Source organism: Ranitomeya imitator, chromosome 1, assembly GCF_032444005.1.
Source record: "Ranitomeya imitator isolate aRanImi1 chromosome 1, aRanImi1.pri, whole genome shotgun sequence".
Lineage (NCBI taxonomy): Eukaryota > Metazoa > Chordata > Amphibia > Anura > Dendrobatidae > Ranitomeya > Ranitomeya imitator.
Window position 1 is genome coordinate 1,074,073,807 of NC_091282.1, and position 25,216 is coordinate 1,074,099,022.

Genomic DNA, 25,216 nt, shown 5'->3' on the forward strand with positions numbered 1-25,216 from the left:
ATAACACAGGCCGCGTAGTATATAGCACAGCGATGTAGTATATAGCACAGACACGTAGTATATTGCCCAGCCACGAAATATATTGCACAGCCGCTTGGTATATAGCACAGCCACGTAGTATATAGCACAGAGACGTAGTATATAACACTGCCCCTGCAGTATATAACACAGGTCACGCAGTATAGAGCACAGCAATGTAGCATATTGCCCAGCCACGCAATATATACCACAGCCACGTATTATATAGCACAGCCCTCATAGTATATAGCACAGAGATGTAGTATATACCACAGCCCATGCAGTATCTAACACAGCCCACGTAGTATATAGCAATGTGTGCACCATATCCCTGTGTAAAAAAATTAAAATAAAAAATAGTTATATACTCACCCTCCGTCGGCCCTCTGGATCCAGCCGAGGCATTTACCGATGCCCCTCGCGACGCTCTGGTCCCAACAGTGCATTGCGGTCTCACGAGATGACGTAGTGGTCTCGCGAGACCGCTACGTCATCATCTCGTGAGAACGCAATGCATAGACCGGTCACCGGAGCGTCGCGAGGAGCGGGAAAGGCCTGTTCTGGATCCGGGGGGGCGACGGACGGTGAGTATATAATGATTTTTTATTTTTTTTAATCATTTTTAACATTAGATCTTTTTACTATTGATGCTGCATAGGCAGCATCAATATTAAAAAGTTGGTCACACAGGGTTAATAGCAGCATTAACGGAGTGTGTTACACCACGGCATAACGCGGTCCGTTAACGCTACCCTTTGTGAGCACTGACTGCGGGGAGTAAGTAGCGGCCATTTTGCCGCCAGACTGTGGCCATCGCTGATTGGTCGTGGCCGTTTTGCCGCGACCAATCAGTGACATGGGATTTCCGTGACAGACAGAAGGACAGACAGAAAGACGGAAGGTGACCCTTAGACAATTATATAGTAGATAATCTATTTGTGTTATTGGTTCTTACGTTTTATTTTATATTTATCACAGCTCTCCAATTATCAGTATTTGACTCGTGGCTGCTGCCTTATCATGGATAATCCATTTTCGTAGTAGGAAAGAGGACCACCTATACATCTTGTCCCCATATTTATGTGATCATCATGATTATGAAAAACTCTTTTATGTGGACTTTTTACTGTATTTTTTACATATGTACAAATATTGTGCACATAATTGAATATAAAGTATGCACTTTTGCACTTTAATACCACAATTCACTTTTGTTTTTTATGGCTCTACACCACACTCTTATTTTTATATATAAATATTTTTCCTATTATGGTCACATTCATTTGTCACACACTGCACATTTGACATATTACATTATCATCTCTTTATTCTTTTACTTTTTCTTAGCACTGTATAATGAATATGATTGTCCATCTATATCATTTTACATCATACATGACACTATACTTATGTACCTTATAGGTAAAAGTTTAGTGGTCTTATGAGAATCAGTTTGTGGGGTTAAGATGTTATGTTTGATTTTCTTTTTGTTTCCACTCGTACCCTTTTAATCGGTTGATATTCCAGTGTGTCAATCCTTTTTTTCTTTCTCTCACAATCTTGCTTTTGGCCAGTGCGCATGCGCGCTGTTGGGGAGTTGCTAAGCGCCGCCAACGGCGTCTTTGTCGGGTCTGTACATTCGGCACAGACAAGGACCTTCCCACGTGACGGTTTCCTTTTTCTAACGCCGGCATATACGCTGATGACACCCTCGGTGACGAGAACGCCCTGTACACCAGCAGCGCATGCGTCAACATATGGCCAATATTTTCTCATTTCTGGTTCCATGATTTGGCTGGCCTGAGTATTTAACCTCTACAGGACCTGACGTTGCCACTCCCCCAGAAGACACACAAGCCAAAAGGCGCGTAGGGGTCACGGCACTGCAGGTCTGAGGTAATTATGGTCTATTAATCCTTTAGTTACCCCTCCAGCCTCCACAACTTTTTTGGTGACACTCACCAGTAACTTTACTTTATCTTACAGTGGTATAATATGATAATGCATATGATTGTTGGTTGATGTAGGTTATTGGATTTCAATACTTATATCCTTACATCGGACCTGTGGTTCCACTATTGGTAGTCTTCATTGTGTTAGAATCCCGAATCATTGTTATAATTGTAAGTTTTTAATACTAAGGTGATTAAAAAAAATTATTTTACGATATTTTTGATCCTCTATGTGCATTGATCTCTATATATGGGTTACAATATGAGAAGACTATAGAATGAGACCACACTCTACCAGCTGACCACTCTTCCTTCTTGCCCTTTTCTCTTTGTGATGGCACAATTCTGTTTGTTGCCACCACCTGTACTAAGGTTTGACTTCAGAGAAGTAGATAAGGAGCAGTGAGGATTTCTGTTTGTCACAACCTAGTGCCTTTTCAGCTCGAAGGCTTTCCTTGTGGCTGATTATAGTTTTATTGTGTTATTTTCCACAAATAACAAAGTTATATGAAAACAATACACTTAGACCACTACTTCATTAGTGTACGATGATACAAGCCCCTTCGTTAGCATTGTTATTTCCATAGACACAAACTATATAAAAAATGTGTTCATATACAACATTAGAACAGATTCCAGCAGCTTTATAAATCCTTCTACATCTTCATTATGACTTTATTCTGAAGACACTACAGATTGTAGAACAGGTGTTTGTGCTGTTCCCCTGAGATCTTGAGATGTCCTGGTAAATTACAGGACAGATTGCTCATTTCCTTTCCTCTATAATAAGAGATGCCAGTCTCTCCAGTCCCTACAATGATCAAACAACGACAAGGTTTAGTATAAATGTAAGAAATGACAATACAAGAGACATGATCAGCAGAATATTCAATGTTAATTTCAAGTCATGTACAGAATTCCTGGTTAAATAAAGAAAATTATTATTCTTTACAGAGAGTCATCTGAGATCGTTAGTGAATTCTGTTTTCAATAGGTATTTTTGTTAGTTTCTTCTTTGATTAGGCTGTTTTTACATTATGTTTTGCATCCAAGTTCATGACTCTGGGCATCTTTCCGAATCCCCCAAAAATAGAATTCAAATGGAACCCCAACAGAGCCAATGGGGCAGATTCATCCACACAAGTGGTATAAATCTTTGAAAACTTGCTAAATTTTTCTGCAATGTAGAGATGCACGAAAATTTTAAGACTTGATTAATTGAACAGTGAAAATGCCAAAACTGTCATTTTCTTGCATGGCAAAAATGCTACTCTGGATTACCATTTCTGGCATGCGGGGTGCGCGCCTCTCCGAAAAAGTGCTGAATTCATTAACTGTCGTATGCTCTTGTACTCCATCAAAACGAGCGTGCACGCCAGTCTTGATGACTCGACACCACAGAATACAATAACACAAATGAAGTCAAAAGTCTGAAACTTTTTCAGCAGACTCAACAGTGTAGTAAATCACTTTCAAACACCAAAAATAGAATCCATGACTCAGGTCCCGCAGTAGCCAAAATGTACTTTTACATAGATGACAACATTTATATAATAACACTGCACTCACCTGGTCTATCTGCTCTGGGGTAGAGAGAGAAAAGGAGGCTCTCACATAAGAACTAGGCTCTGAACTATCAATATTAAATGCTGAGCCGGGAACGAGAAGAACCTACGGATGAACAGACAACAATCTGTACACAACTGCCACACCATGGTTCATCGCTTGTCATGGCTTAGATTTGCTACTATAACAGTGCTTTACATTTACCAATCCTTCATAGCAGACACTATATGGCATTTCATAGCGTAATTAGAGGCTGTGAGGATAGATTTGACTGTGCACATAGAGCTGAGAGCAATCATCCGATATCATCAGATTTACTAATGCAATTATTAGGAAGAGCATTTATTTTACACACCATATGTATGAAGGCACCAACTCCTCTAAACCAAACAGCCTTAGCGAATAATACTCATCACTGCCTGGTACATGTAGTTCAGTTATACGCACCTTGTTAGCACACACAGCACACATCACAATGCTTAGTCTCTGGCTGCTTTTAGTATATCAGTACTAGTATTTTAGGTTCTGCTTGTTAAATGGCCACAGTGTGAATGCACACCTATGCATTGCACTTATTCCAACATAGGCTCTGGCTCAAATTGTTTTGGTTTAGTGTTTTGTACTTGGTGTCCCCTTTTTAGGGCTGTGCATTTTGTTTATATGCTTTCTATGGGCAGGTTGCTGTTTTTACATCTTCTGACACATAGTGAGATGAACTACAAGAGTTAGGGGAGATTGGATACACCTTGTTGGGGGTACGTTTTTTTTTAAATCAAAACAATGTTAACTAAATGCCCTATGTTTTACCAGTTAAGATTTTTTGCAAAGATACTTCACATCAGAGACTAGTAGTTCATTAGATTTCACCCTAAATTTACTGCATGCTACTTATCCATTTTTCTTTTCTCATGGTCTACCTTAGAGCGGTCTACCTTAGAGCGGTCTACCTTAGAGAGGTCTACCTTAGAGAGGTCTACCTTAGAGAGGTCTACCTTAGAGAGGTCTACCTTAGAGAGGTCTACCTTAGAGCGGTCTACCTTAGAGCGGACTACCTTAGAGCGGACTTAGAGGAGGCTTGGCTCATCAGTGAGTGATACATGTAGATACACCTGCACTCTATCACTCCCTACTGTGACAAAGGTAAAGGAAGGCAGCAGGGCTTTGTCTTGAACATAGCAGACTCATATATTGTATTTTTTTGATAACTACTACTTGCCAAAAGCAATTTTGGGTTATTTGGCTAGTAGGGGCATATACTTGCCTCCAAATCACAATATGCTGGCCTATAACAGGAACGCACATTATTTTGACTGATCCACTTTAAAATGAAGCTGCATACATGTATGGAGTAAGCGCCTTATAGTGGGATCTGATGGCTACCAATCGTGTATTACTTACCTTTATCACTTTACAGGACGTACTATTTAAAAACTCTATGAAGATAAAATTAATCAGAAAATGTATGTTTGGAGGTACACTTTAAGGATTTGTCCCCAAACTTCTGGTTTTCCCCCATCTATAAACCATTTTTTCAGCTAGGTCTACTGCTCCTAATGATTTGTAATATTACATCCAGTCTAAAATCACAATGCTCCTCATCCGGAGTCCCTGGCACCATTCTGTCACATCATTTTCAGTTATTCTTAGACTTATCTGATAAAACTACTCACACTCTTGTATCTTATTTTTTATCAAGTTAAGCATCACAGACTGCACAGTATTAGCAGATAAAACATCAAATGCTGATTCTTTACCTCTTTGCTGATTGCTTTCAACATGATCATTTGATGTGTATCTGGGACTCCAAGGATTTTCATCCACAGGAACATGCCAGCCGTAGGACTGTGCCACTCTGCCAAGCCTTTCATTTAAGAAACAAAGAGTACACTGTCAGTAACACAGCACAGCACATTTAGTCCACGGTATTCAATGAAAAATTATAGTTTGACAACTAGCGGAAAATGATTATTTTTAAAGCACCATTGATTCCAGGGTGCTGTACATGAAGAGGGGTTACATACAAAAGACACATAGAAATTAGAGAGAACAAACTAACAATGACAGAGTGGTACAGAGGGGGAGAGGTCCCTACCCTTGCGGCCTTATATCTTACAGGAAGATGGGTAAGGAGACATTAGGTTGGGGGGATTGGGGCAGCTTCACCGGTTGTGAGGTGGCACAGGGAGTATTGCAGGTTGTAATAACACTTTCTTGAGATGCATTTTCAAGTTTTGTCTGAAAGTTCCGAAACTGGCAGTATCGGACGTGTTCAGGGATAGAATTATGGGGGATAGAATTATAGAGTATGGGGGTGTTCGGGAGTAGTCTTAGATGAGGAATGTATAAACGTGTAGGAAAAAAAGAGGTCTTGAGAAGACCAGAGATTACATGTTAGAAGGTAACAGGAGATTAGTTTGGAGATATACAGAGATAGATTATGGTCGGCTTTTGTAGGTCAATGCTAATAGTTTAACCTGGATACGTTGGGAACTAAGGATCAATGAAGAAATTTGCAGAGAGAGAAGCGGAGGAATTTCGAGTCGAGAGATGGATTAGCTCTGCGCAAAGTTAAGGATGTACTGGAGAGGTGCGAGAGTGTTAGCTACATTCAACTCTGAAAGTATGGGTTTACATGGGACAAAATAAATTATGTTATCTAGCATCAAAGGTATCAGAACTGTACTGGATTATCAAATACCCTAGATTATTAGATGGCCACAGAAAAGTACACTATATGGACAAAAGTATTGGGACATACACATTTCACCTACAGGAGCTTTCATGACTTCACATTCTAAACCTATACACATTAATTCCCCGCAGCAGCTAAAAAGCTTCCACTTTTCTGGGAAGGCTTTCTACAAAATTTTGGAGGTGTCTGTGAGAATATTTGACCATTCACCTACAGGAACATTTGTGAGTCAGTATCAGACACTGATAGTGGTTGATGCGTTGAGGTTAGGACTCTGCAGGCGCAAGTCATGTTCTTCCAAACTAAACTCCACCAACCATGGCTTTGCGGATCTTGGCTCAGTGAAAAAACACTGATTAGCATTATTCCTCCTTCCCCTAACCTTAAGGCCCCTTCACATTAAGCGATGCTGCAGCGATACCGACAACGATCCGGATCGCTGCAGCGTCGCTGTTTGGTCGCTGGAGAGCTGTCACACAGACCGCTCTCCAGCGACCAACGATGCCGGTAACCAGGGTAAACATCGGGTAACTAAGCGCAGGGCCGCGCTTAGTAACCTGATGTTTACCCTGGTTACCTTCCTAAAAGTAAAAAAAAACAAACAGTACATACTTACCTACAGCCGTCTGTCCTCCAGCGCTGTGCTCTGCACTCCTCCTGTACTGTCTGTGTGAGCACAGCGGCCGGAAAGCAGAGCGGTGACGTCACCGCTCTGCTTTCCGGCTGACCGACGCTCACAGCCAGTACAGGAGGAGTGCAGAGCACAGCGCTGGAGGACAGACGGCTGTAGGTAAGTATGTAGTGTTTGTTTTTTTTACTTTTAGGATGGTAACCAGGGTAAACATCGGGTTACTAAGCGCGGCCCTGGGCTTAGTTACCTGATGTTTACCCTGGTTACCAGTGAAGACATCGCTGGATCGGCGTCACACACTCCGATCCAGCGATGTCCACGGGAGATCCAGCGACGAAATAAAGTTCTGGACTTTGTTCAGCGACCAACGATCTCCCAGCAGGGGCCTGATCGTTGGTCGCCGTCACACATAACGATTTTATTAACGATATCGTTGCTACGTCACAAAAAGCAACGATATCGTTAACAATATCGTTATGTGTGAAGGTACCTTTACAGTTGGCACAATGCAATCAGGCAGGCAACCTTCTCCTGACATTCACCAATCCAAGACTCTTCCATCAGACTGCCAGATAGAGATGTGTGATCCCACAATCCACAGAACACGTTTCCACTGCTCTCAGAATCCAATGGTAGCGTACACCTGGCATTGTTCTTGGTAATAACACTTTTGTCTTAGGAGTTAATCACTATAGTCCAAAATAGAACCAGAAACACATGGGCTACTTGCACATTGAACAAGTCTGAAGAAACATGTTCACACCACCAAAAAACTTGAAGACACAAAAGAGCACAGTGAGGTCAAAAATACTCTGTTGTAAAAAAATCACAGTAATAAGCAAGTGCTAGATGTGCAAATGACCCACAGAGGAGTGGTGGACTCCCCAGTCTTGTAGAAACAAGAGAACAATTATAGAACCAGAAACACATGGGCTACTTGCACATTGAACAAGTCTGTAGGAACATGTTCACACGACCAAAAAACTTGAAGACACAAAAGAGCACAGTGAGGTAAAAAATACTCTGTTGTAAAAAAATCACACTAGCTAGCACTTGCTTATTACTGTGATTTTTTTACAACAGAGTATTTTTTACCTCACTTTGCTCTTTTGTGTCTTCACTATAGTCCAATGAATGATCTGACTCAACAATGTATATTACAAATTTTTCAATGCTTTATTCCAAAATGTCTAAAAGAAGTACAGCAAATCCATGAAAAATATCAAACCACTTTGCTGTTTTACACATTTTGGAATAAAGCATTAAAGAAATTTTAATATATATTCGATGATCCAGACTATTCTTTCTTTGGCTTTATAAGGCGCAGCAGGACTGTGGCGAGCTTCTGATCCCCGAGTATCTACCTATGGTGAGCTGGCTATTTTAACCTTTACAAACTCTAATCACTATGGTACTTTATGATGCCCCCTGATCTTGTTACACTGACAGAAACCCATCCAAAAATATTAACAGGACAAGTACCAGTGAGCATGTGCAATAGGAAGCTCGTGTACTGTGCCATGGACAATCAATACCACAACATTTTACGATACTTTAGTTATTATTTGTCATATCTACTCCAGTACCTGCTCCTGCTTCTGTCACCAGGCGTTGCCGTATTCATTTTGCGGGCAATGCTGGTGATTTAGGAGATGTTGAAGCTCTGGATGGTGCAGGCTCTGTCCAGCCAGATTAGAGTGGTTGGGACCTGTAGTACTCTCCAGTCTGGCAGTATGGGTGTATGAACTGTCCAGCTGGAGTAGTCATCTCGCTGCTTCAGCCAATTGCTCCCCCAACCCACGTGCCCCTGTGTAAATCCAGATCTCTGTACAGGGATTAGAGGGTAAAGGCCAGGATTTGATAAATGGAGTGGCTTGTCCTAAGCCTATGCGTGGTAGCCATTTATAGTCACGCTATATTACCTCCTTAGATAAAACATGCATGATTTTCTCATTAAAAGGTATTTTAAAATTGATTTAAAATGAAATTTTTTAAGGTAGAACTCCTTTTAAAACTACTGATAAATATATGAGGACATTCATAACCATCCACCTCTTGTGTCTCCCCTTTTCCTCATAGTTTGTAAGCTTGCGAGCAGGGCCCTCATTCCTCCTGGTATCTGTTTTGAACTGTGATTTCTGTAATGCTGTAATGTCTATTGTCTGTACAAGTCCCCTCTATAATTTGTAAAGCGCTGTGGAATATGTTGGCGCTATATAAATAAAATTATTATTATTATTCATTTACCCTAAAACAGTAAAGTAACACACATCAACTATATTAACCCTTAACGACTGCCAATACACATTAAAACGGCGGCCGCTAAGGGGCCTTATTACCTCATTGCCGTTTTAAAACGTCGATCAGGAATAAGGCTGCAGAGCCCCCCCTAGAGTCAGAAAGTCTTGGCTACTGGGCTTGGCTGAGACTCTAGAGAACATGATCAGGGCTGGATTTTCCAGTTCCCGAACATTTTATCGCTGTTATTCATTGGATAATGGTGATCACACAAAAAAATTGTGCCAGATGAGAGAGAAATGATGCCCCCCAAGCTCCCCCACCACAAATACCTCTGCCATCCCCGGCCCTCCTGATCCATCCCCAGCCCTCCGCTTCATCATCCTAAAAAAATGCAGGGCGCATGCGCAGCTCGCCAGCTGATACCTTACAACAATAGGACATTTTTCCAAATGGTTCCTTTTGATCATTGTGATAGTCTATTACAGTGATCAAAAGAAAGAAATAGTAAATCAGATCCTCCTTTGTCATCCCCTTAGTTAGATAAAAATTATAAAATAAAACAAATTCAATTTTATCTGTCCTTTTCAGAAGCGGTAAGAATTGTTTTTTTTTTTTTTCAAAAGTAAAAAAAAAACAAAAAACAAAACGATATGACTGATAGTGTTCAGCGCACATGCTCGCTACTTGAGTTTGCATCGGGTACTCGGGAATGCACAGAATATCATGGATCCCCACATGTCTTTTTTGGGTTTCCAACAGCCGCAAAACAGGCAGGGCAGAGAGTCAAACATGTCACTCAATCACCCGCGATACCCAGTGCAAACACAACGCAAACTGGAGTAGCGAGCACTTGATGTCAACACTAATGATGACGTATTCAATATGACAACCTAATGTTACCATATTCTGTGTCGTACCTGTGGGTTCAAAATGCTCACTATACCCGTGGATAAAATCCTTGAGGGGTGTGGCTGCCAAAATGGCATCACTTGTGAGGGGTTTCCACTGTTTAGGCACATCAAGGTCTCTCCAAATGTGACACGGTGTCTGCTAATTACTCCAAATTTTACATTCAAAAGTCAAACGGTGCTCCTTCCCTTCCGAGCCCTGCTGTGTGCACAAACAGTAAATTTCCCCCACAAATGAGGTATCGGCGTACTCAGGACAAATTGCACTACAAGTTTTGTGGCCAATTTTCTCCTGTTACACTTGTGTAAATAAAAAAAAGGGTCTCAAGTAACTTTTTTGTGAAAAAATAAAATGTAAATTTTTTCCTTACACATTGCTTCAGATCCTGTGAAGCAACTGAAGGGTTAATAAACTTCTTGAATGTGGTTTTGCGCACCTTAAGGGGTGCAGTTTTTAGAATGGTGTCACTTTGGGGTATTTTCTATCATATAGACCCATCAAAGTCACTTCAAATGTAATGTGGTCTCTAAAAAAAATGGTTTTGTAAATTTTATAAAAATAAGAAATTGCTGGTCAAATTTTTACCCTTCTAATAACTAACTAAAAGAAAAAACTATGTTTCCAATATTGTCCTGATTGTAAAGTAGACATGTGAGATATTTTATTTTTTTATTAACTATTGTCTGTGACATAACTCTCTGATTTAAAAGGCATAAAAATTAAAAGTTTGAAAATGGCAAAAGTTTCAAATATTTTGCCAAATTTCCATTTTTTTTTCTGCAAATAAATGTAGGTCATAACACTATATTGAAGTACAATAAGTCACGAAAAACAACCTCAGAATCAGTGGGATCCGTTGAAAATTTCCAGAGTTATTACCACATAAAGTGACAGTGGTTAGAATTGTTAAATTTGGCCTAATCATTAAGGTCAAAATTGGCTCGGTCACTAAGACGCTAAACCCGAAGCAGTATGAAGAAAAAAGTCACCAATCTTAATTTAATGGTATGACCATTTTCATGTAATACATAAGATGACTTTGCTTGTCAGGAAAATAGTCTCCTGTGCACAACATGGTTTTTACCAGTTACCTGTTAGCCACTTATCGGCAGATACAAGCATGGCATCTCTCTGTGACCGGTAGAACTGTATGACACTGCAAGTCACAAAAATGGCAAAAGATACTGAGAATATACATAATACACACAATACAATACACACTTATATACAATACACACTTGTCTTAATACCCCATAGTCACTAACATTACTTAAGTGACCAGGTGTAAGTATAAATCTGAGGCAAGCACAAAAGGCTGGGCTTACAAATGAACGACGATAGTAGTTACTTCAAATAGGGATGCAGACCTACCATAAAGGGATTGTTTTTGGGGCTGGGGGCGAGTCTTCAAAAGGAAAACATTAGTACATTTATTAGCATTCTATAAACACTGTGAATTGGTGGAAGTACAATGATTTTCATACCTCTCAATGTGTTCCATGAAGCCGTCTACACCCCATTTCTGCAGCAGCTGCACTACCATTACCTAAAGAAGAAGAGCACAACAGAAAAGAAGAGAGTAGCAGTCCAGTGTCGATGTCCCACTGGGACTGTTTTGAGTTAATGATATGCCCGTGCTGAGGGGCGGCCTGTGGGGGGTCTTCATGTGGTGCTCTGATTACCTATTCATCAGTATGGCTTCTGACAGGACACTGATCCCTCACTGACCTGCCCCCTAGATTACATACTAAATATTATACATAGAGAAAAAAAAAAAAATCACATTCAGTAGGCAGATGCAGTCAGCGGCGCCTGTGCTGCAGCATGATCGCATGTATAATGTGCATTTTATTATTTCATTTGCTGGTATAAATACATTTGAAAAAATAAATTCTGTTTAAAAATGGCACCGACCATCTCACTAGAGAAAAAAAAAATAGTCTCCATTAAGATGAAGCTGGTGCTGCTGCTCAGTAGCATTTATCTAGCAAGATGGTGCCGCCGGTGCCATTTTGAGACAGCTTTTTTTTTTCTATGAAATTATTCATGCCAGCAAATACAATAATTAAATGCACATTATACGTACGATGGTGCTGCATGCCGATAGATGGGCCTTTTTCATCACTTGTTACAGCATTTTTTGGGGAACTGTAGGGCGTTCTGTAATTTTTTCTGTTTACTGTGTTTACCAATCAGATTGTTTTTATGCTTTGAGAGATCACAATTTTCTATAAACAGTGATCCCAATTATGTGTATTTTTTTTTAAATATCTTTATTTTCAACGGGCGGAAAGGGAAATGATTTGAACGGTTAGGTTTTCTTTATTTTTCCGTATATTATAATTTTTTTAATTTATATTTTTACTTTTTACTGATCTTGTTAATGAAGATCGCTGCATATAGCAGAATCACAGTTTTCTTTGAAGCCTGGCCACAGGCATGGTTTCAATGCAGCTCCGTACTGACAAGCATGAGAGTCATCAGCTGACCCCCCGGCTGTCATGACAACCCATCTGCGACCCACAATCAGGTCATGGGTGTGCGGAAAAGGCGGAAGTACCACGCACGTCGGCGCATATTAAGTGTCGCTGTCAGAGACTGAAAGCGTCATTTAACAGGTTAACAATTGCGGATGGAGCTCCGATCCTCCCATCATTTTTTTATTGGCAGGTCCTGACTGTAATACTCAGCCATCACCTGCCGGGTATGGGGTGGGCTCGTTGCATGAGCCCGCTCCATAAACCTGCTTCTGACATGTGCCGTATATCCACGGCGGATGTCGTGAAGGGGTTAAGGGAGTTGTAATAATAATATTATATCCAGGACCCATACACAAATGGCCTGTCCTTAGGATAGGCCATCATCTGATCGGTGGGGGTGCGATACCCAGCTGCTCCTGGTGTTGGTGGCAGCTGGAACTGCTTAGTTATGGTGCTGCATAGTACATCTCCGTCAAAGGAATAGTGGCCGCGGCCGGGCACCACACATCCACCCTTATTAATTTGAATGGGGGGGGATGTGTAGTACTTGGCTGTGGTCACTATACAGTTGAAGGAGCTGTACTGTGCAGCTCCGCAACTGAGTAGTTCTGGTTGCGGCTGACACCGGGAACAGCTGATCGGCGGGGGTGCCGAGCGTCAAATCCTCGCCGATCAGACATTGATGAACCTATCCTAAGAATAGGCCATCAATGTTAAATTTCCAAACAACCCTTTTAAGTCTTCCTACTACATTCAGATAATAAGCAAAATTGCCGAGCAAGAAATTTCCAAACATGCAAGAAAACCTTCTAATAACTAGCCACTCTTACAGAAGAGTGGTATGTGCATTTTTACCTCCTGAAAAAAACAACCATGACTGACAGTATGGAAAGTTTGAGAATCTTGTACAATTACCTGAGTAAAGGCACTAGTATGTAATGTTGACGCCTGCATGTGCAATACTATCTGGTCTATAAGCGGTTTGGGGCCAGTTAAATAACCAATCCTTAGTCTGGTAAAAAACAAACAAACAAACAAACAAACAAACAAGAAAACTCTCTGTTAGAATTATTACTAATATACAGATGTGCTGTATAATATCAAATATTACCTACACAATTCACTAATTAAGTCACTGATTACTGAAAACATCGTCTTTACTGAAAAGTTTGAAATAATGAGCTTACCCTGAAGAAAGAATCTTTGACATGGAGTCAGCTCTAATAACTCTACCATCAATGTCCATTGACAGAAATGATGGTGCCCAGGGCTAGAGAAAGCGAAGAAAAGATGAAAACTTTACATACCTTTAAAATAGGCTCCTTAGCATTAAAATTGCAACACCAAGAATGAAAAATCCTGGAGTTATGGAAATCAGAGGATGGATAGACATTTTAATAATTTTCAAATAATGAAAAAATGGAAACAAAATCTTCAAAACATTTCAATTTATTTAGTATTGAGTATGAGCACTACACGCAGAAACCCTTACACTTACAGGCCTTGGCTGCTATCATTAAGGTTGTCAATGGTTCTCTGAGGAATGTTCCGCCATGTGGAATGCACTTGGGCATGTAAATCATCAATATCCACTGCTGGCAGCCCCATTGCATTTTCCAACCAATGATGTCCCAGATCTGCTCAATGGGAGACAAGTTCGGAGATGCTGCAGGCTGTGGTAACATGTTTAAGCCACGCAGGCAGCTCACAGTAGATCGAGCAACATGTGACATGTTGAAAAACATCTCATGGGACACTATGGAGCAATGGCGGTAACAGGATCCGCGACCAAATTAATATAATGCCAATCTGTTTGTGTACCTGGAATATTGACTAGAGGGGTTTGGCTACTGTACATTATGTTACAATCTCGAGAATAGGACCGGTGTGATGCTCCCTTGTGAAGACCGCTTAAATGACCTAACGCCATCGCTCTCAAAGGCTATCATGGGAGAGAGTAAAACGGCAATGGAGGTTTATCCTCTCAGAGATGAGTACCTAATTTATCCTGGATGCAATGATGGCCGGAGATTTGTCTGGAGACCAAGTGGGCAACACTATGAAGAGGCCTTTACGATGGAACACACCTTCACACCGGTCTTACTTCCAGGATTATACACTGCTCAAAAAAAATAACTGGAACACTTAAACAACACAATTTTCCTCCAAGTCAATCACACTTCTGCGAAATCCACCTGTCCAGTTATGAAGCAACACATATTGTAAATTAATTTCTCCTGCTGTTGTGCAAATGGAACAGACCACTGGTAGAAATTATATGCAATTAGTAAGGCAAGGAGTGGTTCTGCAGGGGGTGACCTCAGATCATATCTCTATTCTCATCCTTTTTGGCTGTTTTGGTAACTTTTGCATTTTACATAGTTACATAGTTATTAAGGTTGAAGGAAGAATTTAAGTCCATCTAGTTCAACCCATAGCCTAACCTAACATGCCCTAACATGTTGATTCAGAGGAAGGCAAAAAAACCCATGTGGCAAAGCGTAAGCTCCACATTGGGGGAAAAAATTCTTTCCCGACTCCACATACGGCAATCAGACTAGTTCCCTGGATCAATGCCATATCAAGGAATCTAGTATATATAACATGTAACATTATACTTTTCAAGAAAGGCATCCAGTCCCTTCTTAAATTTTAGTAGGGAAGCACTCATTATAACATCATATGGCAGAGAGTTCCATAGTCTCGCTGCTCTTACAGTGAAGAATCTGTGTCAGTGATTATGCTTAAACCTTCTTTCCTCCAGCCGTAGAGGATGCACCCTTGTCCCTGTCTCAGGTTTATGAGTAAAAAGATCATTAGAAAGGTCTTTGTACTGTCCCCCCATATATTTATACATTAAAATAAGATCACGCCTTAGCCTTCGTTTTTCCAAACTAAATAGCCCCAAGTGTAATAACCTATCTTGGTATTGCAGATCCCCAGTCCTCTAATAACCTTGGTCGCTCTTCTCTGCACCCGCTCTAGTTCAGCTATGTCTTTCTTATACACCGGAGACCAGAACTGTACACAGTATTCTAACTATGATCGAACTAGTGAAATGTATAGAGGTAAAATTATGTTCTCCTCATGAGCATCTATGCCTCTTTTAATGCATCCCATTATTTTATTTGCCTTTGTAACAGCTGCCTGACACTGGCCACTAAATGTGAGTTTGTCGTCCACCCATACACCCAGGTCTTCTTCATTGACGGGTTTGCCCAGTGTTTTACAATTAAGCACATAATTATACATGACCTTACATTTATCCCTATTAAAGCTCATTTGCCGTTTATCAGCCCAAGCTTCTAGTTTACATAAATCCTCCTGTAATATAAAATTGTCCTCCAATTTTGTCATTGCTCTCAAACACGTAGGTACTTTACAGTAGTCTGAGGCAGTGTCTACAACCCACATAAATTGCTGAGGTACTACAGCTCATCCAGAATGGCACAACAATGCGAGCTGTGGTAAGAAGGGTAGCTGTGTCTTTCAGCACTGTGTCCAGAGCATGGAGCACATACCAGGAGACAGGCCAGTACACCAGGAGACGTGGAAGGGGCCGTAGGAGGGCAACAACCCAGCAGCAGGATCGCTACCTCCTCCTTTGTGCAAGGAGGAACAGGAGGAGCAGTGCCAGAGCCCTGCAATATCACCTCCAGTAGGCCATTAACATCCTTGTGCCTGCTCAAACTGCCAGAAACAAACTCAATGAGGGGGGGTATGAGGACCCGATATGCACAAGTGGGTGTTGTGCTGATGGCCCAACACCGTACAGGGCAATTGTCATTTGCCAGAGAACTCAGAGATTGGCAGATTCAACATTGGCATCCTGTGCTCTTCACAGATGATGAGAGCAGGTTCACACTCAGCATATGTGACAGAGTCTTGAGATGCCATGGAGAACCTTCTTCTACCTGCAACATCCACCAGCATGACTGTTTTGCCAGTGGGTCAGTAATGGTGTTGGAAGGCGTTTCTTTGGAGGGCTGTACAGCTCTCCATGAGCTAGTCAGAGGTACTCTGACTGCCATTAGGTACCGGGATGAGATCCTCAGACCCATTGTGAGACCATATGCAGATGCACTGCGCCTTAGGCTCCTTCTGATGCATGACAATGCTAGGCCTCATGTGGCTGAAGTGTCATCAGTTCCTGCATGATGAAGGCATTGATGCTATGGACTGGCCTGCCTGTTCTCCAGACCTAAATCCAATCGAGCACATCATGTCTTGTTCTATTCATCAACGCTACTTTGCACCACAGACTGTCCAGGAGTTTACTGATGCTTTAATCTAGGTCTGGGAGGAGATCCCTCAGGAGAACATCTGCCACCTCATCAGGACCATGCCTAGGTGTTGTAGAGAGGTCATACAGGCACGTGGAGGCCACACACTACTGAGCATCATTTCCTTGTCTTGCGGCAAGGATTTCCACTGAAGTTGGATCAGCCTGTTATTTCATTTTCCACTTTGATTTTGAGTGCCATTCCAAATCCAGACCTCCGTGGGATATTAATTTTTCTTTACATGATCATTTTTATGTTGTTGTTGATCTCAATCCATTCCACTATATGAGGAATAAAGATTTGCAACCGGAATATTTAATTCAGTGATCTCTAGGATGTAGTATTATAGTGTTCCCTACATTTTTTGAGCAGTGTAGTTCGGTGTGGCATAAAGTATGTTAGCCAGACAACTCTAGTATTTATACCAGGTACATTAATTACTCGGCATTTCAATGATTTTGTCCTAGCAGAATGTTGCTTGTGCAATTATGAGCACTTTGTATGGCATCTCCAGACTTGTATCCCATTGAGCACATCTGGGACATCATTGTTTGGCAATTGCAAAGAATGTGGCAGCAGTGAATCTTAATGATTGGTGTACCCCAACGCATACTTGATACTGAATAAATTGAGATGTTTTGAAAATTGTGCTTCCATTTTTCATCATTTGCATATCATTATCATGTCTATCATTCCTGTAACTTCTTAAAGCTTTTCCTTCTTGGTGTTGTAATATTAATGTTAATATTAATGTTGAGGAAAGTAGTTTAAAAGTGATGAAACTGTTCCTTGAATCACTTACACATCAATCAAAGATATTACAGCTAAGCTTTAGAAAATAGCAAAAACTTCACTTGATGTTCTTTAAAAGATTATCAATATGCATTTGATAAACGAGTTTGTATAAATGACAAAGGCTCACCTTATTGAACTGCAGAAAATAGTAGGGATCATCCTCCACAATAATCAAATCATATTCTTGTGCAATCTATTAAAAGAGATTTATAACTGTTACAATCCACTATGAGGTTTTCAATATTCAAAAGCCCGCTTTATTCTTGTGTAAAGAGTGCGCCGCACACACAGTAGACTGAGAACATAGCGCACAATGTACTGAAATTAAGTTGTTGCCCTGGACTTCGTCAGAAAGTAGATGATCACACTTTCTCATCGCCTGTACCTTGTAGACTTCTATTTTGCGGTCCCTGGTAAGAGAGGCTCCGGTGGGATTGCCCCCATTCGGAATAGTGTAAAGAATTTTAGGGGATTTCTTTTCAGGTATGATTACATCCTGTGGTTGCCACCTCGAGAGAATATCTTTAAGAGCCTGAGGAATAATACCATGCTGATCGGTGGGAACACCAATGAGGTTGCATCCTAGTGGTTTCACCTGGAAATCAGAAGGTTCATACATCTATCAGTGATATAGCATTATATACTCTTTTTGCTCATGTTCTTTCCCAACATCATTATTTATACCATCCCTACATAAAATTACATTTTTGGATCCATTAAACTTTAAAAAAATAAAAAAAATTAAGTAAATAATAAAGCAATGGTGAACCATCAATCTAAGTACGTTATGATCATACATGGAACAATGCAGATGACTGCACAATGCCAAATCCAATGGATGATGTGATCATATAATGATGGCAGAGTTTGTAGAAGAAAGAGCAAACAAGAAAAAAGGTACTCACAGCTGCCAGAGTCCCAGAATAGGTTGGTGTGTCTATCAATACATTATCTCCAGGGTTTACAAGCATTTCAAATACCTAAAATGTTTGATTAGAAAAATATTTATTACAGTGCAGTATCAATGACTACCAATAATAAACTCACGCTGCCCTTCACGTGCATGGAGCGAGCTCATGTGAGGATTACCCCCCCGCTTGTGTGCAGTGATTCAGAAATGCCTTTTAGCCACTTGAATAGCTGATATATACTCCTACAAACCACGGAAGCATATGCCAATAAAGGATTAAAATAGTATATTTTTATTAATTACATATATACAAAACAAACGGAGAATAACAATACAAAAAACTGCCACTACAGAGCCATGTCCTCAATACAGACAAATGCCTATACAACCTTTGGTAATAATAGCTGCCATGAAGTAATAATGTGCCAATATATGTACCATCCAGTATACAAGCACCTGGAACAATTATATCTATCCTGAATGCAAAGTATAGTACACACAAAGAATGTCTAGGCTCACAGGTGCATAAACGTAAATAAATCTATACAGTCACAATATAATGCTGCATAATATAGATCAATACTATCATGACTCAATGGATGCTAAAGGAATATATGTGAACCCATAGAGGGCAGCACAGGTCCCAGATAGAAATAAAGTGCCTAGTGACAATAGTTATAATTTATATACAACCCATATCTAATATATAATTGCCTAGAATACTACTTCCTGCAATTTGTGCCAACTTCCTGTCCGGAGATAATGTCCGGAGCTAATGTCCAGAGATAAGTGACGTCAACAGTGTCCAGTGTCTGATTGGTTGCCGCCTGCTGCGAGCGACCAATCAGAAACGTGCCGTACTGTGACACACTCCGCCCGCCATTTTGGTGTGATTTTTGAATTTTTACCTCACAGCAAGTTTCTACTGCGTGGAGGCGGGCCCAGTGACGTTGCTCTTCAAGCTCCTGCCGAATTTCGTCAAAAAAATGATCATACCATTTACCAAAACTATATATATTTAGTTGTGAAGTGGTTCAGTGACATTTTCACACCAATTTTGAACTTTTGTTTGGTGTTTTCTCCATATACTGCCTATTATTCACTGACTGTTATACTGAGAGACTGCCGTTTATTAACCTCTTCTTTGCCACATTGGGTATATTGCTCTATTATTTGCCACATAAGGACATTGTCCATTATTGCCCAGCAATTTCTCTGCAATATAAACTGCCTATTTATTAATATCTGCATTCCTGCAAAGAACTATTGCCTATTATTAACTGGCTATTTTCCTACTACCTGACATTGTTCTTAAGCAAAGAACCGTTGTTGTGGCATTTGCCACAACACGCAAAGTTGTCGTCTGATGTCTTTCATCCCTCCCCTCATAAGCATGTTCATGGATCCTGTGTAACTGTACCTTAAATAACAAGAATTGTCAAGAGCTGGTGAGTGCAGCCATTTTTTGTTCTTTCTTACTATTATTTATTAATTGTATTATTTTTACATTTGAATAAATAAAGTATATATGGATTCTAGACTCCCGATTCTTTAGAATCGGGCTGCCATCTAGTTTATAAATAAGGTGCAAATATACAGGAGACCATATTATCCTCAAAATGGGGCAAGAAAAAAGTAAAGTGCCATGTGACAGAGCAATATTAGCCGCCAATATCAGCAATAGGAAATAGTATGGCTGGTAAAAAGGGAGGGCTCAGATAAAAAAACAATACATGACCTGTTGTAGCAGCGCGGACCCCGACGCGTGTTTTGCGTTTAGCTTCTTCCTTAGGGGAGTTTAGTATGTGTGAGAGATGTCAATGAGCGTTCTTATATACCTTAAGAATCAGTGGTGGCAGCGGCATGTGTGCGGCGCTTCCGTTGTCTAAAACCGGATGTGACGTCAACACAGACCGGCGTCTCACGTCACCTGTCCGCATCCCACACCGACGCGTCAGAGAGGGAGGCGGTACAGGCAGCGAACAGGACGCGTCGCCATGGAGACCCACCAGCCGGGGACTAGGGAAGTGCACACCGCTAGAAAGAGGAAGGAGGAGAGGAGTGGACCGTAATCACTCTAATATGGCCACAGGAAAGGAAATGTACCGCACTTATATATGAAGGAATGAATTAAAATGTCCTAATAAAACAATACAAAATATATATATATATATAAAAGAAGGGGAGTAGTTTAAAAAAGCCGTATCCCCCTCCACTTCTTTTATATATTAATATGGGCACAGTTACTGTAATTATCTCTTCCTATACATGCACATTTTCTATCACATATTTTGTATTGTTTTATTAGGACATTTTAATTCATTCCTTCATATATAAGTGCGGTACATTTCCTTTCCTGTGGCCATATTAGAGTGATTACGGTCCACTCCTCTCCTCCTTCCTCTTTCTAGCGGTGTGCGCTTCCCTAGTCCCCGGCTGGTGGGTCTCCATGGCGACGCGTCGGAGCGCGGGGGGTGGATTGGAGCACGGGGGGTGGATCGGAGCATGGAGGGGGTGGATCGGAGTGCAGGGGGTTGGATTGGAGCACGGGGGGAGCGGACAAGAGCACGGGGGGGGAGTGGACAGGAGGACGGAGGGGAGCGGAGCAGTGTACAGGACTGATCGGAGGACGGGGGGGATCGGTGGTGGTGGGGACAGACCAGTGTTTCCAGCCATGGCCGATGATATTGCAGCATCGGCCATGGCTGGATTGTAATATTTCAACCCCCTGGGCTGAAGTACCACTCCCCCTGTCCCTGCAGATCGGGTGTAATTGGAGTTAACCCTTTCACCCGATCTGCAGGGACGCGATCATTCTGTGACACAGCATATGCGTCACAGGTCGGATTGGCACCGACTTTCATGATGCATACGCTCTGTCACAGGTCGGGAAGGGGTTAATGTATGTGTGTACTAGAGATTATTTAATTTGAAGATTGCATGAACATGGGTAGCGATTCTTCTTGTCTAATGTTTTTGCCCTATACTCATGATCTGATAGGGTTGTGTTTACTTGCTGGATGTGAGAAATACTTGTTGGCAATTGTTTAAATTAATGATCTTTGTCACATACAGTACAGACCAAAAGTTTGGACACATCTTCTCAAATTGTACATTCACACTGAAGGCATCAAAACTATGAATTAACACATGTGGAATTATATACTTAACAAAAAAGTGTGAAACAACTGAAATTATGTCTTATATTCTAGGTTCTTCAAAGTAGCCACATTTTGCTTTGATGACTGCTTTGCACACTCTTGGTATTCTCTTAATTAGCTTCAAGAGGTAGTCACCTGGAATGGTCTTCCAACAATCTTGAAGGAGTTCCCAGAGATGCTTAGCACTTGTTGGCCCTTTTGCCTTCACTCTGCGGTCCAGCTCACCCCAAGCCATCTCGATTGGGTTCAGGTCTGGTGACTGTAGAGGCCAGGTCATCAGGCGTAGCACCCCATCACTCTCCTTCTTGGTCAAATGGCCCTTACACAGCCTGGAAGTGTGAATGTACAATTTTCATAGTCATGAAAATACAGAAAAATCTTTAAATGAGGTGTGTGCAAACTTTTGGTCTGTACTGTATGTGCAAATACTCTTTGTGTATACACTGCTCAAAAAAAATAAAGGAAACACTTAAACAACAGAATATAACTCCAAATAAATCAAACTTCGGTGAAATCAAACTATCCACTTAGGAAGCAACACTGTTTGACAATCAATTTCACATGCTATTGTGCAAACGGAACAGACAACAGATGAAAATGATTGGCAATTATCAAGACACACTCAATAAAGGAGTGGTTCTGTAGGTGGGGACCACAGACCAAATCTCAGTACCAATGCTTTCTGGCTCATGTTTTGGTCACTTTTGAATGTTGGTTGTTCTTTCACACTCGTGGTAGCATGAGACTGACTCTACAACCCACACAAGTGGCTCAGGTAGCTCATCCAGGATGGCACATCAATGCAAACTCTGGCAAGAAGGTTTGCTGTGTCTGTCAGCGTAGTGTCCAGAGACTAGAGGAGCTACCAGGAGACAGGCCAGTACACCAGGAGATGTGGAGAGGGCCGTAGGAGGGCAACAACCCAGCAGCAGGATCGCTACCTCAGCCTTTGTGCAAGTAGGAACAGGAGCACTGCCAAAGCCCCACAAAATGACCTCCAGTAGGTCACAAATGTGCATGTGTCTGCACAACCGGTTAGAAACCGACTCCATGAGGATGGTCTGAGTGCCCGACCTCCACAGATAGGGGTTGTGCTCAAAGCCCAACACCGTGCAGGAGGCTTGGCATTTGCCACAGAACACCAGGATTGGCAAATTCACCACTGGCGCCCAGAGCTCTTCACAGATGAAAGCAGGTTCACACTGAGCACATGTGACAGAAGTGACAGAGTCTGGAGACGCCGTGGAGAGTAATTTACTGCCTGTAACATTCTTCAGCATGACCAGTTTGGCAGTGGGTCAGTAATAGTGTGGGGTGGCATTTCTTTGGAGGACCAGACAGCCCTCTATGTGCTTGCCAAAGGTAGCCTGACTGCCATTAGGTACTGAAATGAGATCCTCAAACCCCTTGTGAGACCATATGCTGGTGTGGTTGGCCCTGGGTTCCTCCTAATGCAGGACAATGCCAGACCTCATGTGGCTGAAGTGTATCAGCAGTTCCTGCAAGATGAAGGCATTGAAGCTATGGACTGGGCCGCCAATTCCCCAGACCTGAATCAGATTGAACACATCTGGGACATCCTGTCTCGCACCATCCACCAACGTCACGTTGCACCAAAGACTGTTCAGGAGTTGGCAGATGCTTTAGTCCAGGTCTGGGAGGAGATCCCTCAGGAGACCATCCGTCGCCTCATCAGGAGCATGCCCAGGCATTGTAGGGAGGTCATACAGGCACATAGAGGCCACACACTACTGAGCATCATTTCCTTGTCTTGAGGCATTTCCACTGAAGTTGGATAAGCCTGTAACTTCATTTTCCACTTTGCTTTTGAGCATCATTCCAACTCCAGACCTCCGTGGGATATTAGTTGTGATTTACATTGATCGTTTTTAGATTTTATTGTTATCAACACATTCCACTATGTAATGAATAAAGATTTACAACTGGAATATTTCATTCAGTGATATCTAGGATGTGGGATTTTAGTGTTTCCTTTATTTTTTTGAGCAGTGTATTTTATTTATTAAAAGTATTTTAGACATTTGTTAGATTAATGTGTTCTTTTTGCAGCATTTGTGAACAATATATACAACCCCTGGCAAAAATTATAGAATCGCCGGCCTTGTTGGATGTTCATTCAGTTGTTTAATTTTGAAGAAAAAAACCAGATCACAGACATGGCACAAAGCTAAATTCATTTGAAATGGCAACTTTCTGGCTTTAAGAAACACTAAAAGAAATCAAGAACAAAAAATGTGGTAGTCAGTAATGGTTACTTTTTTTAACCAAGCATAGGGGAAACATTATGGAATCACTCAATTCTGAGGAACAAATTATGGAATTACCCTGTAAATTTTCATACCCCAAAAAAACACCTGCATCAAATTAGATCTGCTCGTTAGTCTACATCTAAAAAGGAGTGATCACACCTTGGAGAGCTGTTGCACCAAGTGGACTAACATGAATCATGGCTCCAACACAAGAGATGTCATCTGAAACAAAGGGGAGGATTATTAAACTCTTAAAAGAGGGTAAATCATCACGCAATGTTGCAAAAGATGTTGGTTGTTCACAGTCAGCAATGTCTAAAATCTGGACCAAATACAAGCAACATGGGAAGGTTATAGGTTATTAAAGGCAAACAAACTGGTAGACCAAAGAAGACATCAAAGCGTTAAGACAGGAAACTTAAAGCAATAGCTCTCCAAAACAGGATATGCACAACAAAACAAATGAGGAACAAATGGGTGGAAACTGGAGTCAACGTCTGTGACCGAACTGTAAGAAACCGCTTAAAGGAAATGGGATTTACATACAGAAAAGCTAAATGAAAGCCATCATTAACACCTAAACAGAACAAAACAAGGTTACAATGGGCTAAGGAAAAGCAATCGTGGACTGTGGATGACTGGATGAAAGTCATATTCAGTGATGAATCGCGAATCTGCATTGGGCAAGGTGATGATGCTGGAACTTTTGTTTGGTGCCGATCCAAAGAGATTTATAAAGATGACTGCCTGAAGAGAGCAAATTTCCACAGTCATTGATGATATGGGGCTGAATGTCAGGTAAAGGCACTAGGGAGATGGCTGTCATTACATCTACTATATAATTGTCTAAGGGCCACTTCCGTCTGTCCTTCTGTCTGTCTGGCTCGAATATTCATTGGTTGCGGCCTCTGTCTGTCATGGAAATGCCAGTCGCTGATTGGTCTCGCCAGCTGCCTGTCATGGCTGCCGCGACCAATCAGCGACGGCCACAGTCCGATTAGTCCCTTCCTACTCCCCTGCAGTCAGTGCCCGACGCCCGCTCCATACTCCCCGCAGTCAGCGACCGCTCCATACTCCCCTCCAGTCACCGCTCACACAGGGTTAATGCCAGCGGTAACGGACCGCGTTATGCCGCGGGTAACTCACTCCGTTACCGCCGCTATTAACCCTGTGTGACCAAGTTTTTACTATTGATGCGGCCTATGCAGCATCAATAGTAAAAAGATCTAATGTTAAAAATAATTTAAAAAAAAACCTGCTATTCTCACCTTCCGTAGTCTGATGATGCGCTCGCGCCTGCCGCCAGCT

General features: G+C 41.5%; 1 protein-coding gene across 4 annotated transcripts in view; it reads right to left on the bottom strand.

Annotated features, from left to right (window-relative positions):
- Positions 1-2,400: 2,400 nt before the first annotated feature.
- The window catches only part of AADAT (aminoadipate aminotransferase), an 89,198-nt gene continuing 66,382 nt past the window's right edge, over positions 2,401-25,216 (bottom strand). For all 4 annotated transcript variants that reach the window (XM_069744224.1, XM_069744223.1, XM_069744225.1 and 1 more), the window contains exons 5-14: positions 18,473-18,547; positions 17,953-18,162; positions 17,695-17,760; positions 13,677-13,759; positions 13,405-13,501; positions 11,494-11,555; positions 11,101-11,165; positions 5,291-5,397; positions 3,540-3,641; positions 2,401-2,781 (exon numbers count right to left, since the gene is read on the bottom strand). In XM_069744224.1, the coding sequence (XP_069600325.1) occupies positions 2,737-2,781; positions 3,540-3,641; positions 5,291-5,397; positions 11,101-11,165; positions 11,494-11,555; positions 13,405-13,501; positions 13,677-13,759; positions 17,695-17,760; positions 17,953-18,162; positions 18,473-18,547 (912 nt within the window). In that variant the 3' untranslated portion in view covers positions 2,401-2,736. The remainder of the gene's footprint in view (positions 2,782-3,539; positions 3,642-5,290; positions 5,398-11,100; positions 11,166-11,493; positions 11,556-13,404; positions 13,502-13,676; positions 13,760-17,694; positions 17,761-17,952; positions 18,163-18,472; positions 18,548-25,216) is intronic.